This window comes from Aulonocara stuartgranti, assembly GCF_965226115.1.
Source record: "Aulonocara stuartgranti genome assembly, chromosome: 7".
Lineage (NCBI taxonomy): Eukaryota > Metazoa > Chordata > Actinopteri > Cichliformes > Cichlidae > Aulonocara > Aulonocara stuartgranti.
The window spans coordinates 6,390,961-6,404,980 of NC_138945.1; the positions used below are offsets into that span (position 1 = coordinate 6,390,961).

At 41.2% G+C, this 14,020-nt stretch overlaps 1 protein-coding gene and 1 long non-coding RNA gene across 2 annotated transcripts in view; one reads left to right on the top strand and one right to left on the bottom strand.

Annotated features, from left to right (window-relative positions):
• The window catches only part of spon1b (spondin 1b), a 121,211-nt gene extending 114,001 nt beyond the window's left edge, over nucleotides 1-7,210 (bottom strand). Inside the window, exons 1-2 of the mRNA XM_082538584.1 lie at nucleotides 6,556-7,210; nucleotides 5,206-5,312 (exon numbers count right to left, since the gene is read on the bottom strand). Of these exons, the coding sequence (XP_082394710.1) occupies nucleotides 5,206-5,312; nucleotides 6,556-6,781 (333 nt within the window). The 5' untranslated portion in view covers nucleotides 6,782-7,210. The remainder of the gene's footprint in view (nucleotides 1-5,205; nucleotides 5,313-6,555) is intronic.
• A 5,192-nt stretch (nucleotides 7,211-12,402) lies between these two features.
• Nucleotides 12,403-13,545, top strand: LOC309710756. The gene is made up of 2 exons (XR_014277794.1): nucleotides 12,403-12,673; nucleotides 12,953-13,545. It is a non-coding gene; the product is annotated as an uncharacterized lncRNA (long non-coding RNA).
• Nucleotides 13,546-14,020: the final 475 nt, after the last annotated feature.

Here is a 14,020-nt window from a genome sequence, read left to right on the forward strand (position 1 = left end):
ATATGTTTTGGATGGCTATAAAATGCCCTAAAATGATATGTCACCTACTTCTGAGAATTCATTTTGTCAGACACTCGAAGAGCTAGAACTGAATCCCCAAAGAATCAAAGAGGCCTGTACTCATTGTCTTGATGCATAATGTATTTAATAAGTCTTAATCAGAGCAGCGCGCATTATTTATGCAAACCTCAAGCATCTGAAGCAACCAGCTTGCCAGGCATAATAAATAGAAGTTGTGTAAACTCTTGGAAGTTCCTTGAAGTCAATAAGCACACAGTTGTCCTTGTAATCTTCTGCCCATCAGAAAACAGAGACGGGCTGTTAGAGGCGGTGCTTGGGCTTTGGGTGCTAACAGAAGCAATAATTACTGCAGGATTACTTTAGAGGGTGATTACACTACATATCAGGTCACCATCATTCCAACCCTGCACACATCCTTCACACCCTTTTCTTTATAGCTCTCCAAGTTCTACTTGGCTTGTGTAATTGCCTCTGTCTCAAGCCTATGGCTTTAAACGGATTGAGTTTGTTTATCCCCAGCTAAACTCAGAACCCCGGATAATCTGTGCAAGAAAAAAAGAAGAAGATAATATCTCCCGTCTGCTCAACGCTTCGCTTATCCAAACAAGCTCCGTTTGTCTCCCTGAGCAATAACACGTTGCTGGCCTAGATAAATATGACCCACGTCCCACAGTAACACAAGGAGGGCTGGGAAAAACACACACGCAGTCCCACTCTTATACCCGTATGCCCATTCAGCGCATGTATAAGCACAAAGGCACACATTTCAGAGCAGACAATGAGTGCCGGGTGAGTGCGATACCGAGTCTCCCTCACAGATGCACACTGGCAGCACATGTTCTCCAAGGTCTGACACATTAAGGCAGAAGTCTTTTAATGGTAGTAATGGGGACAAAGAGAAGATTATTGCTTAAGCAAAAAAACTATGAGCAGCAGCTCTCAGTTGTGGTGTTTTAGTGAAGCAGCAGGCGGGCACATTCCAGGACAGCTGCCAGAGACAACGGAGCACCGGAGAGCAAGGAGAGAGAACAGCCATACAGGGAAACACAACTGTGTTCATTTGGCTTCTCTTTCTATGTGCAATAACAATCATGACTTTGCAGAACTAGCAGCATAATTAACTTGAGGAAAATAAAGTTTCAGGCATTGTTGTGCATAACTCATTTCAAGTATTATTATGTAAACCTCAATGATAAAGAGAAGCCTGGCTTGATGGATTTAGGTCATTTAGATAAAAAGCCAGACTCACTGTCATGCTGCATCTTCTCTTATCGACCCACTATTATAAAATGGGACACAAAGGACAGCGTATTTAATGAATGAAGTCATCTTAATAACTTGTTTCTGTTACCAAGTGAATCCAAAGTAAAGTTTGCATTTCGATAATCAAGTGAACTATGCTAGGTATCCGTTTTTCAACCCCCACATTAACTTTTCAGAACTTTTCCAAACCAAGCAGTCTTGACAAGGTTTTGACAAGAGCTTATCTCATTGGTCCTTAATCATTTCCCACATTTTTGGGAAAAGTGGAAATCACAACTGTCAATTAGAGAACAAAGAGAATCTGATGGATTCTACCAATATGTATCAAACAGATTGCAAAGGCAGATTGTCAACTTTAATTCAGTTCAAGCTCAGCCCACACTGTTCCAGTTTCTGCTCTCTGCCTACTCCCTGGTATCAGCTTCACTCCAGACTCTGCTGGGACTCTGAGGTTGAGACAGGGAGGTGCAAGGAGCAGAAATCACACAGAAGTTTGAACTGTTTAAACCAAAAAGCTAGTTAGCTGAACTGCATGACTGCCCAACTGAATTAGATGTCACCGAATGTCCTTCATCTGAATTCAGACAAAACCAAGATCCTATTGGGAGCGACCAAACAATGTGGGGTGTTTCTGGAATCTTTGTTTTCCTACAGTGAGCTAGAAAGAAAAATCCACATTTATAAAGTTTACTTTTTCTGCCTTAAGAGGTTTTCACAACACTTTCATCCTCAAGAACTCAATTTTTCAGACCAGCACACAGCTAGTTTCAACAGTTGGTGTTTTTCTCTTTCGTGTTCAATGTTCAATGGATGACTTTTTTGGGGGTGTGTGTTGTTGTTTATCCTCTGGCTGCTGTTTGTCATTTATCATTTGCAAAGAATGTTCATTAAAAATGTTCTTGTTTGAGAAGTTGGAGAACAAACCTAGAGGCAACTCTGCTGCAGGAGGCAAAGACAGGCATGTGAGACTTCACACTATATAGAATTACCAGAGCAAAAGCACCCCAGTAAATGAACCAATGAACCAGTAAACAAATATATTAAGTATCAGTTCAATCTCTCCCTCTCTTTTAGTCTCTGCGGGCAGAACAAATGACTGTGAATTAACAATTCACCTGAAGAATGTTGGAAAAAACGGATATTTCAGCAAAGCCTGGACATTTTTATGCATTTCTTTAAAAAGATGCTTTAAAAGAAAACTAATGTCACAACATGGATTTATTTAAAAGTACATTTAAAGTTTGTCTATAAAAAATATAGAAATACAAATGGAATAATGTTCAGAATCACCTGTGTTTGGGACCCACCACAGTGTGCAGTGTGCAACCAAGAACCCAGGTTGCATGTGGGGGATGAACTGATAAGTGAAATTTTTATGTCTAGGTTTAATTATTTGTATTTTTTAGCACCTTGAAGTGCATCTGCAGTATAAGAAATAAAGGTGTTTTTTTTCTTCTCTTGAATCCTTTTGTCAGGGCCAGCCCCACTGATGGGGTGCAGAAACACCGCAGGTGAGGCTTGGACAAACAGGTGGAAAATATAAAGTAAAGGTAAGGTGAAGGATTTTTTTTCTTAGAAAATAAACAGGCAAGGATTTCCTGACCGTTATTCAAGTAAAGTTCAACTTGAAACCGTCTTTTGTTGTTGTTTGATGTGAACTTTTTTGGGTGTTGAAGTGAGGCAAGCTGGAAAAAGTGAGTGTCTTTAAATGAAGAACGGCAAATACGGCTCGTTTCAGACAAAGAGTGAACTAAGGGGCTGCACCAAGATGCTAACCCCAACTCGTCGCGGCAGATGGCCCCGCCCCTCCCTGAGCCTGGTTCTGCCAAAGGTTTCTTCCCACTGTCGCCAAAGTGCTTGCTCATAGGGGGTCATATGATTGCTTTACAATATAAAGCGCCTTGAGGCGACTGTTGTTGTGATTTGACACTGTATAAATAAAATTGTATTTAATTTAATTATATCCCAATTCATAAGAATTATTTTGGATTGTGATTCAGGCAAAGCTACTGAGATAGCAGACAGCGTTAAGATTATTATAACAATCCTAAACACTGTATTTAGCTGAAGCATTATGTAGCCCTTAGTGATGTTTAGGAAGTTTAAAGACTGCCTCGCATACATCCATCTTTATTAGCACATTTGGTCGCCTGTGTCGCTGATTTGCTTATTCATTGCAATGACAAATGTTAATGTACAATAAAGCTGTCAGTAAATACTAGAAATTCAATCACAGAAACAAAATTTTCCAAAAAAATGCATTTGAATGTGAAACTTAAATACATTTTTAAAAAGAGCACAACCAACAGACCTCTGTTTTCCAAGTTCAACAGAATGAGAAGCTGGGATTCCACCAGAGAAGCTGTTAGACCCACCTCTGTAGGGGGGTTAACAACCGATAGCCCACCATAAGGCATACTGTGTGTGTCAAAACCAGAACAACATAGGTCAAGCTTTTGCTGACTCAGTTTTCATATACACCGCTGCCAGAGCAGAGAAAGCGGTGACTGATTCAGCGTACCATAATTGGTAGTGGATGAATATCAGCGGAACAAGTTAAGGCAAACTGTGTTAAGTCATAGCACTTGCCTGAAACTTACTGTTTTAATTTTACTTGTGAAGGTCTTTAGTTCTACTAACTTTCGAGGCTCTTTCAGCCTGTTAGGCTGCATAAATAACAGTTAAAGGCTGTAGTAATCTAATTACATACATGAGCTAGTTTGTCAGCTTGTGCCTAAAAAACAGAAAACTCTCTGGTGATTAGGCCTGATGGGCAGATGGAGGCGGTGGTGGTGGAGTGGTCAGGAGTCACAATATTCTAATGGTTTGATTTTGTAGTGTGAAACCAGCAGCAGGAATAAGCATTGCACCACCCACATACTTGTTTTCATTTCAGTCACCGTCTGATAGCAGCTAAAAAAAAAAAAGCCACTTTTAAAAACATTGCTCTCCTTGTGGTCAAACTCTCCTCGGGGTGTCTTTAATTAGTGTGTTTTGAAGTAAATAAGACAAATGCTGAAAAAAAGAGAGAGAAGTCGTTCCGCACAGTGTTACGGATTTAAGATAACTGCTTCAAACGTGGGAAAGTTCATTAATGATTGGCTGTCCAGATTCCAACTTTCACTCTTTCTACTGGGATCATCGGGTTTCCACTAAGCTGTTTAACCAAAGCCATGGAGGTCCAGCAAACACAGATGTTCCTAGCATGATTGAAATGGAAGCTTGTGGTTTAGGACAAAGAGATTGATAAATAACTGACACTCACTGGCTAAAACAAGTGGTTAAACCTTCTCAGTCCTCTCTTTAAACCCATGGTTACATGAAAGCGGCCTCTCGCTCATGTTTGGTAAGAGTCTGGTTAGGATCAGCATGTTGAAACACAGCTACAGATGTGTGTTCCTGTTTACACTGAGCAGGAGGTAATTGAGGAAGTCTGGCCCTCTCTTCAGGAGCTCTCTGCCGCTCAGTGGGAGTTGTGTTACTACTGAACCAAACATTTCACATCTCGCTCTCTTAACTCTCCTTGTTTATCTCTTTTCTCTCCGTCCCTATATGCCTCTTTCTCTCCTCCTCTGCCTTCCCCTTCTTCCGCTGAAAGAAATATCTGCTATTTAGCAGGGAATGATGCCATGTCTGCCTCACCCTGAAAGAGCTGCACCAAAGCGGTAGCAAGAATCTCTTTCTTTTTCCACCACAACAGCTTTCTAGCTTCATCCAGGGAAGCTGTGTTGCATCTGTCAGCAATACCTCCTTTAACCTCCGTACCAGAAGACAGCAGGGAGCAGCTAAGTCGACTCCCATGTGCATTAAAGCATACAAATGAGTTCATCTTTTGGGAACTTTCCCAAGGAGCAAAGAGCACATTCGGTATGCAGCGATCCCACCTCCTTCCTCCTTCTCTCCACACCTGCTTAGCCTTACCTGGAACTGGCCGGTGTAGTCGTCATCTGTGGTGCCCTCTCTGCCCTCTTTCAGTGCGATGAGAGTGAAGCCTCTGAAATAAGCAGGGCTGGTTGCCAGGAGGACCACTGTAAAAGATGTGTGCATTGAAACTCAACAATAACACAAAAGAGGCGTTTACATTGTTACATCAGGGTCTTGCTGTTACAGAGGGTCACCCAGGGAAACATGTGAAAGCAGCACTCCTTTGAGTATTGGACTGATGTGGAAGAGTGAGGGATATAAATACTAGTTTAGCATCTCACAGCAGAATAAAAAAAGACTATAAAACTATAAATCTTTTTGGAGTTTTGTGTGGGGAACAGGTCAGGAACAGGAGCCAGATAATGAGATGTGGGTGAAATTTTATTTGGCTCAGCCTTACCTTGACTTTCATACTATTTGTCTTAAATTTGCTCCTGGCGCTGAGGAGAAGTGTCAATATTATCAGCTTTATCTGTTTGGTTTTTTTAGTCAACTTATTTCCTACTTAAGCACCATGAAGGCTGGGGGATATTTCTTCTTTGGTGGTGTCCTTCATAGGACCCTGATAGCTGATTCAAATTTAGACATGGATTGCTGAAATGTGGTGTCACAGCCAAAAACATTGCATGATCAGGGGTATGATCACAGCAGGGAGATTTTAAAACAAGGTGACCTTTTTTTTCAATCCGTGTTTTAAATGCCTGCAGCAAAACTGCAGCACATCAGGTCACATCCAACACTCTTCCACTGGACTCATTTCAATTTTTAGAAAAAAAAGAAGCTTTGTACTTAAAACATGCCAGTGAATTGTGATTACAATTGATTAGTGATTCTTCTAAACTCATCAACAATCTCTGTGCCACAGGCCAAAGAGGCCTTTTTTGAAACGTGCTCATATTCATCTGATAGGAGGAGTTTAAATTTGTAGGGGTCAGCTTAATTGGAGCCAGATCTGTGTGAGTCTTCCTGTGGATACTTGTATGTTAGTGTGTGTTTGCGTCCATTTCCTGGCAACGAGAGAAGAGGAAGTGAATATAGGTCAGACATTATAACTCTAAGTATCCTTATCAAACCAGTACTCTCCCAGAAGGGGCCAGAGGAAGCAGACTGGGTTTGGAAAATTGCGTCCTTCAGGCTACAATTTTCTAATAAAATGTGATTGCTGTGGTTATTACCTTGATGCCAGTGAGAACATGTGATTACACATAGTTGTGGTTTTGGAAGTGAAACACAGCAGAAATTGAAAAGTACACGTGCCTCTGTTTCAACTTGGCAAACAATCCACTTGCTAAATTTTCTGAGGATTGCGCGCTAATTGCGCAAAGTGTCAAAACAAGCCAACTCTACCTCTGTAAGTGCTGCCAGGCCGGTAGGTATCCGGGTCTCCCTCCACTCTGAGCCTGAACTCATGGTGCCCATCCCTCCGGGTCCCGTGGGTCTGCGCCCGGAGGATCCGCCCGCAGTACCCGTCCGACCTCCCTCCGAAGGGCTCCTCCACGAACGCGATGGCGTTGCACACAAAACTCGAGACGAAATAGTACTGCAAAAGCAGCAGATGCAGATACATCCCCATCTCGGAACTGCAGCCCGGAGATGGAGCGTACGCTGGCAGTTCAATCAAAACAATACACAACCCAGCAGGGGAAAGGCGAAACAGCGGACAGAAGAACAGTTCCTGCCCCCTCCCCCGGGAACTCCCACTGAACTACGGCAGCGTCACAGTCAGTGGTAAAGGTGAAGAGAAGGAGACGAGTCCATCCTGAAGTGAGGAGAGCGCGCGTCTGGGGCGCACCACGGTAAAGCGGTCCTGAGAGGGGAGAGTGAATGAAGAGCTGCTGCCGCTGCTGCTGTTCCTAAATCAGTCAGTGGTGCTGATAGAGAGACTGAAAGCAGACTTGAAGGACTTGAGGGAAAGTCCAAACGGTAGCTTAATGAGGACCGTTTACCTCCCACCCTCCTTCCCCCGTTCGCCTGAAATACGCACAGTAACACTCAGTCTGTGTGGTTCTCGTGGGGGAAATTACAAATGTTTTGCCTGGTGGTCTAATGTAAAAACAGATTTTAAACACTCTTAAAGACACCAGGAAGTCGTTACAACCGTAAAAGTCTAGTTACTTGCAAAGTGAAGCAGGAACAGACCTGTGAGTCTTTTTCCTGAAATGCTATGCGCATTTTATCCACATTGGCCCAATGTGAGCGATATCATTTGCTTCTTTCATGTACTTTGTGTATTTGTCCATTTGCCTGTAGTTTAATATGAATGACACATGTGACACATAAACACAACATTAAAGTCTCTGAAGCTTGACCGTCAGACAACAATGAACCGTAAAAATGCGTAAGTGATCGTTTCAATTGCGTCATTCTCATCATAATTTATTTCACTGTTTTATTCCATCTTTCCCCCTCACACATCTAGTTCGTGTAAAGCACCAATTCATCTCCCCTTGCATCTACAAACACACTAACCACAACCGCTTTCTAATTATTTATGGAAGCCAGTCAGTTAAACCGGGAGGCAGCTTGTTCCGTCCAGCAGGTGACGCCAAAGTATCTTTGCGCCTTAAGCTACTTGGTAAACTTGTCACTCTTCTCATCACCGCACTTTTCTTCCATCTCGTCAAGTTTTATTATAGTATGGAGAAAAGTATGAGGGATTATGGAAATGCGGCGGGGTGTGGGTTTTAGGGCTCATATTAAATGTGTAGTTTGGACTCAGCTGAAGCAAGAAGTTTAAGTTAGATGATATTTTGATCCATTTCCCTTTTTTAAAATTTATCTTGTTCCTTTATGACATTTTACAGCCCTCATTTTATTCTGTCTGACATATAAAGCAACTCTGAGTAACTTTAATTTCTGCTTTTATTTAACCGATATCATCAATGACAGCTTTTTGGGAGAACAAATGTACGCGTGGGTGTGTGTTTAAATAATAGATGACACACAGAATTGAGCTGGACAAAATAAACTTGTACTGAACTTGCATGCAATTATAATTGACATGTTGTATCTGCATGCCAAATATGTGTGCATGTGTTCATACCTAGGGAGTATTACCTAACTCAGAGTAGAGCTGGAAATAGTTAAATTAAACGGTATTGCCTGTGATAGAGCCCATCTGGAGGTACTCTGCTTTATAAGCTATCTGACGGATGTCTGACGTCTGTAGCAAAGCTTTGACCAAGATGTGGAGTCCGAACAACTCATCAGCCTCTCAGAATGAAAACAGCCTGCTTGTATGCTAGCCAGAAACATTCCTGCAGTGAAACAAAGCTTTTCAGGAGAGAGTATTGGTGTAAAATGTCCTAGTCTGGTCCTCTGGAACATGTTTTTCTTAATACTGTAGAATAGCAAGAAGCAGTTTAATCTCATTAAGTATTTACATTAAATGTGGTTATGCAAGTTTTACCAGTGAAGTCAGAAGAATTCAGCAGAGTAGTAGTATGAAATGAGTTCCTTTGTCTCCTGACTATAAGTTAATACGAGAGTGTAAAATATCTCCTTTGTGTAAAAAGTCCTGTAGCCACTGCATCTGTCTTGTCTAGTCAATCTGCCTGCCTAAATAAGACTTGCATGAAGGTAATAAGGTTCTAATGCAGGAAGTATAGGCCAAAAGGGTGTATTAAATATGAAAATTGCACTGATCTTAGAGTGTGGAAGTCATTTCCTCTAATGGACCATAAAGATTCTAAAAAAGCTCTTGATATCATGCTCAAGTGTGTAATAGAATTTCTAATCATTTTACAAAGCTTTTTTTCTGCACATAGAAAGCATTTTCTTTATTTAATTCAATTCATTTCAATTGTATTTATATAGCACTAAATCCCAACAGTTGCCTCAGGGCGCTTTATAGTGTAAAGAAAAGGACCTACAATAATCCAAAAAAAACTAGAGAAAACCCCCCCAAATCATTTGACCCCCTGTGACAAAGCGTATTGGCGACAGTGGGAAGGAAAAACTCCCTTTAAACAGGAAGAAACCTCAGGCAGAACAGGCTCAGAGAGGGTCAGCCGTCTGCCGCAATTGGTTGGGGTGAAGGGAAGAAGATAGGACAAAGACACGCTGTGGAAGAGAGCCAGATAAATAATGACCAACGATTAAATGCAGATGAACAGAATCAACCTTTTGGGATAAACACATAGTGAGTGAACAAAAAAGGTGAGTAAAAAAGAAACACTGATTGCATTATAGGACGCCTCTTGCAGCCTAGGCCCAATGCAGCGTAAGTAAGGGAAGAATCTCTAAATTTACAAATATCAATAAGGAAAGTTGTAAGCCTAATATTAAAAGTTGAGAAGGTGTCTCCTGAATCCAAACTGGGAGCTGGTCCCACAGAAAACAGGTCTGGAAGCTGAAGGCTCTGCCTCCCATGTAGGAACCACAAGTAAAACAACAGTCTGAGAGCAAAGTACTGGACTAGGGTGATACAGTACAATTTAGGATAAGATGGGGCCTGATTATTCAAGACTTTGTATGTGATGAGAAGAGTTTTAAAACTGCATTTGACAGGGAGTCAATGAAGAGGAACCTCTCTTTCTAGTCCCTGTCACTGCACTGAGGTTTTAGCAGGACGAGGAAAGAGATGAGTCCACTGTCAGAAGCCACAAGAAGATAATTTATAACCTTCACTAGTGCCATTTATGTCTGTGAGATGGTTATGAGTAATTTAAAAAAAAATTATTTGTGATGAAATTCATAAAGTCATTACTCGTTATGATTAAAGAAATTCTTGGCTCAACATAGCTCTGAGTTTTTGCAAGCCTCATTACAGTGATGAAGAATAACCCAGGATTCTTATTTCCTTCAATCAGGGATGAATAACAAGAGGTTCTGGCTTCACAGAGGGTATTTTTGTAGAGCAACAAACTATGTTTCCAGTCTAAATGAAAATCTTCTAAATTTGTGAGATGCCATTTACTCTCCAGCTTATGAGTTATCTGCTTTAAGGTCCACATTTGAGAGTTATACCACATCAAGTACTTCTGATTCAAGGCTTTCTTTTTCAGCAGACCCACAGTATCCAGAGTCGTATAGAGTGAAGATGTACAACTATTACCAAGATAATTGACCTCTGTATGAGTAGGACTCAGGGAGCTGCTCTGCACTGCACATGCAGGTGCAGAAAGGACAGGTGAAGAGGCTATGCTGCTAGCGAGTCAGCTACAGTGAATCCCTAAATACCGTGAATATAATTAGTAGGTGATTCAACACAGAGTGTGCTTTGGATAAAGCGTATGAAGATTACACCGCGAAATAAGACAGTATCTGAAAGTTTTAATTAAATGGGCTCCAGAGCTAAGCTGCACAAGCACAGCACTAGATTACTGTCATGGATTGACAGCAATTATTTAATTTATTTAATTTATGTGTGTCTAATTGAAATGTGATGCTTTTGTTTGACAGATACTTAATATTGAATAACCTGGGAAGGATGGAGACTATGTATCTAAATGTAAAAAAGTTTAAAAACCTTCTTTAATATTTTATACTGGAAAATGTCTAAAACAAACCTCACTAAAATCCTAAAAAGCATTGTGACATTATTTAATGATTGCTGTCATTAAGCAACAATTTAGGGTTAAAAGCTTTGCTTTTAAATTAAACTCCGATGCAATTTGATCTTTTCAGATTATATGATGACTTGCCCCACTATAATGTAGGACACAGGCTTTCCACATTGAAACCGTGGATGGTTCCAGATAGGCATCAGAGACAAATGAGATCTATTTATCAAATTAAAATACTTGATGAAATCCAGTGTATCTACTACTGAAAGCAAATTGAAAAAAGTTGAATTAAGTAAAAAAAAAAACAACCCTCAAAGCTGAGGACTATGGGCTTCTCTTGTATAAAGTTAGTTGAAATGTCATTTGTAACCTCTTGGCCTCAAGGCCAAGCAGCAAAATCTGTTATCTCAGCTCTCTTGGAGAGGCATTCATCATTGTGTCATGATGTCTTTAATAAGGATAGAACACTGTAGAGTGCAGGCACACACACACACACACACCATCAGCACCACCAAAGCACTGACAAGTGATCACTGATCGTATCACTGCACAGATAAAAGAAGATCAAACAGGTACGATCAGACTCAATGAAACATAATTACGACAGACAGTGTGTTTGTGTGTTTTACCCAGTATGTATGGAACTATACATGTGTAGTGGAAATATACAGCAGGGCAGCACGGTGGCACGGTGGTTAGCACTGTTGCTGCACAGCAAGAAGGTCCTGAGTTCAATTCCACCATCAGGCCGGGGTCTTTCTGTGTGGAGTTTGCATGTTCTCCCCATGTTTGTGTGGGTTCTCTCCGGGTACTCCGGCTTCCTCCCACCGTCCAAAGACATGCAGTTTGTGGGGATAGGTTAATTGGATAATCCAAATTGCCACTAGGTGTGAATGTGAGTGCGAATGGTTGTCTGTCCTTGTGTGTTAGCCCTGCGACAGACTGGCGACCTGTCCAGGGTGTACCCCGCCTCTCGCCCTATGACAGCTGGGATGGGCTCCAGCACCCCCCACGACCCTGAAAAGGATAAGCGGTAGCGAATGGATGGATGGATGGATGTACTTTCTGAGGCTGTTTTCCACTGATGCTGCACTACAGAGAACATCACATTAAGAAAAATAATGATTTTGTGTAATGCTAAAGTGATTTCTGCATCTCCTTCATTGTGGGACAGCGTCAGGCTTAAATGCTTTGATTGAATATCATGTATAAATGCATCAGTTTTGAAGTTTACAACCTTTACAAGCTTACAGATTTTGTAAGGCATTCTTCCCCAGCCTCATTTGTGGCACCAATGTTGCTTTTTGTTGGGATACCCATCCATTATCTGTTCTAACCCAGAATTTCCCAAATATGAGATAAATGTAACCCACATACAATGAGGGTACCACTTTAAGGACTGATATGAGGAGAGATGGACAGCCTGCCCAACCAATCGAAATGCACAGGTCCCAGTATGTTTTGACCAATGGGAGAGCAGTCTGCCGCTGTATGTCCCACCTACGTGCTCTGTGTTTGCTGCTATGTGTGGAGGTAGTCGCGTGCTGGCAGGAGAAAAGAGAGACTGAAGCTTTTGAGCTGGAAAAAAGTATTAGATATAAGTTGCAACCAACTGTGTTGCACATAAGTTCACTGGTTATCAGCTAACTTTCATGTTAGAAGTAGCCGCAGTGAGTAAACAGGCAAACGCTGCATTTTTCTGGTGACTTTAAAAAGTACCGCGTGGAGCTAAACTGTTAGCCTTTGTTAGCTCTGGTTGCTATCAACTGCCTGGAAGTTCATCTCAATCTGCTTCCAGAAGTAAGGTAACACTTGAAGCGCAACTTATGTTTATTTTTCCTTCATGTCGTATTACGGTTATTAAAGAGAAAACATGTCCTGTTACGTTATTTAGAGCCCTGCATTTTCCGACCGAGAGACACTATGCCATTGTCTTCGGCCGTGATGCGCTGAGATCGGTGAGCACATGTTGTATGTCTCAGTTAGTTCATGTCTGTTTCACATTTTATTGTTGAGAAACTGAATTAATCTCAATTGTTTGATTAATAATTGTCGACTATGTGACATATATGCATATGCACTGACTTTACTTGGTTTAATGCAGTTTGTGTAAGAGAAATGTTTTATTTTTGCAAATTTATGTCGAATGTGATTTAAACAAAATCCTAAGTTGTGAATTATAGCTAGAACAGCATAATTAATATTTGAATTGCTCTTCTGACCCTGTCTGTTGACAGGTCAGGTTTTTTTTGTATGCTGAATTGTTCCTGAGGTGGATTCCTCCAGTGAAATAGATGGCGAGCCTTCCCACCTGGACTTAGAGAGACTGAGATTCGCTTCTTTTCCACTTGATGATCTGCTGCACCTTGCGGTGTGGTAGGACTGTGTCACTCACACTTTCACGCACAGCTGGTTATACATAAGACCACTGACTGACATTCTTTCATCCCTATTTTCTTTCACACCCTGGGAATTTTTTGGACTTTACCCCTTGGACATTTTTTATTTGGGACTTTAAATAATGAGCTGTTGTGTAGAGCATTCTCCACATGTGAAAAGAGTGTGAGATTTTCATTTGAATGTACATTGGATTTGTGTAATCTGTTTCTATAAGAGTTAAGGAGTCAGGTTACTAGGGTGCACCCGAGCATTGAAACCCGGACATTGAAAACCAAAAATAACACTTGGCCAAGTCATTGCTTTAGTAGTTTGTGTTTTACTTTTCTTTTAATTTTTGTAAGTTTCCTTTCTACCATTGTAAAGTGTCTTTAACCTGTGCTTGTCAACCTTATGGTTTATGTCACTAAAGTTGGCTGGTTCTTTTGAGTTACATTCTTGTCTCTGTGTCTCATTTGAACACACCCCTGTGCTCCTATAGTCGAGCCTATTGGCCCATTGATATATTCTTTTCAACAATTCCCCTTACTGTGTTACAGTGAGAGCTTTGGCGAGCCAGCCAGGAGCATGGTTGTGTGTGTTTAAGTGCTAGACAATTTGTGTGTGGTGTTTAAAAGTGCTTAATCTGAGCTATAACTTCTAGAGAGAAAATGGATGTTGTGCTAAGTGAATCCGTCAGAATTCCCAATTCTGTAGTTGTTAGTGGGATCACAGGATCAGAGACTGATGAGGAAGTGTCCACTTTCCTCCAAAAATATGGTTCCATCAACCGTTACTTTCGTCTAGACGATCCTGAGTCAGATTACCATAAGCACATGATCATCGAGTTTACACATGAGACTGCCATGCACACATTGGAGCCACTGTTACCTCTGCGGCTTCCAAGTACAACCCAAGCAGGCATTGTG